Source organism: Rhagoletis pomonella, unplaced genomic scaffold, assembly GCF_013731165.1.
Source record: "Rhagoletis pomonella isolate Grant_MI unplaced genomic scaffold, Rhpom_1.0 Rhpom_scaffold_00005, whole genome shotgun sequence".
NCBI lineage: Eukaryota > Metazoa > Arthropoda > Insecta > Diptera > Tephritidae > Rhagoletis > Rhagoletis pomonella.
Genome location: NW_023458559.1, coordinates 29,784,798 through 29,791,135, shown reverse-complemented (window position 1 = coordinate 29,791,135; position 6,338 = coordinate 29,784,798). Strand labels below are relative to the sequence as shown.

The 6,338-nt window shown below is 37.6% G+C and overlaps 1 protein-coding gene across 1 annotated transcript in view; it reads left to right on the top strand.

The window, feature by feature from the left end:
* The first annotated feature begins 1,138 nt into the window (after positions 1–1,138).
* Positions 1,139–6,338, top strand: part of LOC118740059 (protein tramtrack, beta isoform-like) — an 18,673-nt gene continuing 13,473 nt past the window's right edge. The window contains exon 1 of the mRNA XM_036471553.1: positions 1,139–1,285. Within this exon, the coding sequence (XP_036327446.1) occupies positions 1,139–1,285 (147 nt within the window). The remainder of the gene's footprint in view (positions 1,286–6,338) is intronic.

The following is a 6,338-nucleotide window of genomic DNA, read 5'->3' as shown; positions in this document are numbered from 1 at the left end:
TTAATCTCTACACCACTAAAAATTTCTCATTTCCACTCTGAGGCTCTACTATAACACCCATTCACTCATTGGTCCCCCCTTTACCACTTTTGCAAATCATTCAACAGCCGCCTTAAAGATTTGTTTATTTTTGTTTACATTCTACATGGTTTGTTTTCGAAACAAGTGTCCCCAAATTACAACAATAAAAACGTCAAAGCAAATAAGCAAAGCAGCAATCAAAACAAATACAACAATTAAAATGCAATACAACTTTCGTAGCGAAAGTGTGTATGAAAATATACCAGGAATGAGTGGCGTACTATATGCCGGCCAAGCACCGCATTTTTTTTATTTATTTATTTTGATTTTGTTTTGCTTACGGTAATTTTGGCTCTACTATATACAATACATACAAACAAATATTCGCACATGTTCGTGGAAATTCAAATCCCACGAGACAAAGCGCCGCGACCGCACATTTTCATCTGACTGTGATGAGCCATCAGTGGCGTATCGCACAGGCACTCAGACCATTGGAATGGCTGCAGTTGGTGAACGCCAATGGAGGGTAAACTTTTAGACGAAGACGAAACGTTGACAATGTCGACAGGCAGCAAGGCGGGGATGATGTGCATGACGTTATGATTATGATGATTATTAAATTGTATTTGCTGGTGATAATTACGTTGTGTTGGGGCAAAGCGTTGGCGATGCGCTCGTGAGCGCTGTGAGGTGGCAAATGTATTGTTTTGCTTACGACCACAAAAACATTGAGTGAAATAGAAAAAGAAAAATAAAGTTTTATTAAATACATACAACCATTTACATATACTTATTAACATGCAAATGTATGGTCGAGGTGTGAAATGATTGCTTTTACAAATAGCCTGTGTCCACTGATTTTGTTTACATTTTTAGCAATAAATATTTTCTGTGTATTAAACGCAAAATTTAAGGAAGAAAAGTGCGAAATTAACTAGGAAATTCATTTGGCGCAAACTTAGCGCAATATTTCATATGAACAAAGTGCATAATTAGAAACTGAAAACTAATATAAATATTAACTAAATAAACAAAAGTTGAACTTCGTTTTAAAAAAATATCTAAATATTTTTTATGTGTGTTGAAACGAATTTGTGTGCATTTTATTTGGATTATGGAAAATGTCAATGCAACTGCAGCTACTATACGTCAACAGCAACAACAATTACAACAGCATCAGCAGTTGCAGCAACATCATCAAGAACAACAGCAGCAGCATGAACATCAACAGCAATTTTGTTTGCGTTGGCATAATCATCAGGTAAACAAAAATAAACATACAATTATTTAAATAATCAAAAAAAATTGGTAATATAATTGCTTAGGTTATGGTGGTTGCCACTGCGTACAGTCCAGCGCAGAGGCACACTTAGTGGGCTCTTGTTCCTTTCACTAACATAGTTTCCTGTATGGTAAAACCACCGTGTTACCATAACGTAGCGTTGAAGGTCGTGGATGTCCACAGAGTCGACATCAGGTAAACACTGAAAAAAAATGAATATAAGACTGGGCAGAGGCAGAGATAATGCTCTACACTCTGCACTCTCCATTTCCGCCTAGTCCCTGCAGTTATGGCAGAAATCGTTAGCGGGGTAACCTATTCGCTTACCATGCGCTCCAATTAAGCCAGTGTCCTGTAATGATACCGACAACCGCGCTGATGATGGGGTGAACTATTTGTATGAGAGTTTTAGATCCTTTCTCGGGTTCTTAGGATTCGGACAGACCACTGCACACCGGTTCTGGCTCCGAATAGACCTTTTACCATTCACATTCCAGCGAGACAGGACTGGAAGGGGTACAGTGTCTGGAATCGTAGTCCTGTAAACTTAATCACGATGGAATGGGCAGGTAGGTGGAGGTGTCTTCTGCGAAGAACTCTCCATCAGCGTGAAATTTAGGTTACCGGATCAATGGAGCATCTGCCAAAAATAGGCGACCGTAAAAAAAGAGGCTTCGGATTGGTTGCTTCTAGTGTAGCACCTTTTAAAAAGGTGAATATTTATTCCGACAGCCAAGCAGCTATCAAGGCTCTAGGCTGATTGACGTTGTGTTCGAGAACGGTGAAAGAGTGGCTGATTTCCTTATCGACCGCATCGGATTACTTCGCTATCAAGCTTATTTTCGTGCGGTTTGCTTCTGGACCGATGGGCATTTAGTCATCTCAGCGAGCGCTGGGCGAAGACACTGAAACGCAAGGTGGCAAAATCCTTCTGGCCGCGTGTAGGTCGGAGGCGGTCTGGAGAGCTCGTGAGACTAAACAACATACACCTCTCGCTATTGGTGGGAGTGTAAGTGGTAACCTGCTGCTCTGCACAGTTACCCATGCACGTGTACGTAGCGTACTATAGAAGTGCGTAGAGACATATAAAATTTGCTGTTGATAGAGAGAGAGAGAAGCAACGTCAACGTCATGGTCATGCGGTGGTGAGTTTTCGTTAACACACAGACTCCATGATCATGTCAGTTGACACTAGGGATGTTAATTTTTCAGCTTTTTCCGATCCCGGGATTTTCGGGGTGTCGTTATTACAATCCCGGGATCCCGGGACTAGACTAGTATTTAGATATTCATTACTTTTCAACAACTTAAATCGAAAAAACTGCTTTTGAGATAAAACAAATATTAAATAAATGGGTTTGAAACCTACTTTTTATTTAAAGTTGCATTTTTTTTCTCTCTCTGACGTCAGGATTTAATTTAAAGGACTTTGTAATTTCAAAGATATGATTAATTCCGAAAATGATTTGAAAAATTCAATGGAATGTAAAATAAAAATATGGGTGCCAAATACAGGAGAAAATTTCTTTAAAATGTAAAAAAGTAAAAATTTTTTGGATTCACAAGGACGAATAGGTAATTTTTTAAGCTCATAAAGTTATAAGGACGAAATTCGAGGATGATATCGAGTTTATATAAGCCCTTAACATATAATTTTTTCAAAAACAAATATTGCGAAATTTCAAGGATAAAATATTAAAAGAACAATTGAGTAGTCCACTTGCAAACAGCGCTATGTGATTTTATAATAGAAAGCCATAAATTTGAAAAAAAAACGACTACGACAACAAGTAACATTTAAATTGAATCCTTTTTATTATAACCTGAAAATTTGGATAAGTAAGATAAAATTGTAACATAACATAACATGTCATAAGACAACATTAACAGTCTATACGACCTAAAGCAGTTTTCTAAGTTCATCAGAAGATGGATACTTTTGAAAGTTTATAAATAAGTATGATAGCAACTTTTGGAAGAAGACTTAATATTTGATGCTATTTTTTCAGAATATAAAAAGATTTTGCACTCTGTTGTTAGTGAACATGAAACTACTTTAAATACTGGTACGTAATCCACCAAAAACTAATTAGTAAGGAATTACGTTGGTTCCTTCGCTCAACTTTAGTTGGCTAATTCAATGAGCCGTAGGGCGGCCTCCCTTATAGCTGTTAATTCGGCCTTGAAAACGCTGCAGTGGCCAGGGAGCCACATAATGAGGTTTGGTGTGGGATTTTTAGAGTAAATTCCATTACCAACCTTAATCCGTAAAGAAGGTGGTAGAATGTAAGTGTGAGCGGTTTACCCCGTCGCTTCTGGATGGAACTCTGATAGAAACGTCGGTAGGAAGAAAATTTAATATAGGTTTTAGTGCCTTACTGGGGGTAGAGGGCTGGGCTCCTGTGCTTAACTTGATTGGACTGCTCTAGAAGCAGCACAAACAATAACTGACGTAAGACATAGATATTCACGGATTGATTTTTTTTGTTTACTCATTATGATGGATTAGGAAAATAGTTACGAGAGTGGTCGAGATGGGCGGTCTAATTTTATTTTTCATATATATTGAAGTTTTTCCCATCCACCTTGGTTAAAACCACCTGCCACAAGCCGCCACTGTAGTCTGGACATGAGTTTTTATACGCGATTCTTAATTTTTTTATGTTTAAAAGATTTAAATTAAGTAAAAAAAAATATTTCTGTCAAGATTTTGATGTTTTAAAGATTGGATGTTTTTAGAATTTAAATGATGTCAGAAAGTACTACATACTATATTAGAGTGCTCATCCATGGGCCTCTCATTATTGAATGGGCACCCCTGCCAATTGGGTAACTTTCCGAAGAAACCCAAGAGTCAAGGAATAAGGATATTAAAAAACCTCGGCTGCTTGTATCCTCGGCCCCTGTCATTTCAAGTTTACGTTTAAACCCACCAAAACAAAATCATAAACTGTCGCCAGATGCCATTAAATTATTATCAACTGTTGTAAATGCGGATGCGGAATTGCCATCAGTAAATATAGATACGAGCTTGGATCCTTCAGATGACTGCGAGTCTGACGGTGTATAAAATTGTTATCTTAAAAATATATTCCTGTACCAACAAATATGTATGTACTGTTTATTGATTCATTCAAAATCCAGCAGTTAGCATGTAAATTTGAACATCAAGGCCCCTATTATGAGTTGCATTCGATTTTCGACTGTGGTCGAAAGTGCTGAGCGAACGAATTTTCATTTGGTATTATGGCGCTCATTCGATGAAGAATAGCGCTATTGTGAATTTCGCTCGTTTAGGTTGTTCACAATAGTATATTTTTCACCGCTGAGAAGCTTTGTTTACAAATCGAGCAAACTAAATAGTGTGCTTACACATATTTATGTAAATTTGCTCTAATTAAAATGAAGTAAAAAAGAAAGCAAGTTTATAAAAACGTGGTAAAATGAGTACAACGAGTTCTGGTTCAACGATTCGTCAGAGGATGAGAGCTTAGTAAACTGGCCAGGAGTAGCAAATGTTTAAGAGAGTTTAAGTTTATTAGTCTTTCGAATATATTTTGATACAAATTATATTTAAGAAATTTGTCTACAGATTCATTAAAAAATACCGACCATCTAAAGAGGCGTTTGTGAGCCAAATCTATTTAAAATATTTTAAAACTATCAACAGCGCTACGATTTTGTTCTCAGAGATCGTGCCAACAGAGTATTGGGATTTTCTTTCACAAGTAAAACCAGCTTTCGTGCTTGTGTTTAGTATTCACGATGTTAGAACTGCATGAAATTAATAAAAATTGTTTAAAATTAGTGTCTAGCCGCCAAAATGTAAGAAAACATACACAAAATCATAAATTTTTCACAATTTTCTAACATTTCGCTACACCATCGAAAGCAAAATTCTGTTCGACAGAAAATTCGATACTCAACGAAAATTTCGACACGCTTGCATAGCTCATAATACGAATTTCACTTTCGATCTTCGATCTTCGATAGCCAGCGAAGATCGAAAATCGAATGCAGCTCATAATAAGGGCCCAAGATTTTTAGAAACAAACATTAAGACCTCGTTAGTGTTTGTCCGAGCTTCTCTTCCGATTTGTGGCGTGCGCCTTGATGTTGGCGCACAAAGGGGAGGGACCAACAGTTTTACGCCGAATCCGAACGGGGATTTTATTTTTATAAGAAGCTGTTCTTCGTGGCTGAATACACTCGGGGGTTTGCCATTGCCTGCCAAAGGGCGACTTTATTACAAAAAACTTGCGGAATGCCCTGCGGAATGATAACGTATATTGCTAACCGCTACATCACATTATATAACAAAAAAGCCGAAAACATGACCTTTTTTACTTAACTACCTTAGTTTTGCTAAAAATCTGATTATTTTAAGCGTAAACAGCAGCCATTATGGATCCGACATTTTGAATTTCCAAATTATGTGGTGAAATTTAAAACCAGCAACCAAAAGAAAGACGAATACACAAGGTTTGATTACAATTGTACCACGCTTCGACTTTTGGCCAGCTTTTTCGAAAAATTGGCCCCTGTGCGTCGGTAGGAAGAAGATTGATTGTCCGAGCTTCTCTTCCGATTTGTGGCGTGCGCCTTGATGTTGGCGCACAAAGGGGAGGGACCAACAGTTTTACGCCGAATCCGAACGGGGATTTTATTTTTATAAGAAGCTGTTCTTCGTGGCTGAATACACTCGGGGGTTTGCCATTGCCTGCCAAAGGGCGACTTTATTACAAAAAACTTGCGGAATGCCCTGCGGATTGATAACGTATATTGCTAACCGCTACATCACATTATATAACAAAAAAGCCGAAAACATGACCTTTTTACTTAACTACCTTAGTTTTGCTAAAAATCTGATTATTTTAAGCGTACACAACAGTCATTATGGATCCGCCATTTTGAATTTCCAAATTATGTGGTGAAATTTAAAACCAGCAACCAGAAGAAAGACGAATACACAAGGTTTGATTACAATTGTACCACGCTTCGACTTTTGGCCAGCTTTTTCGAAAAATTGGCC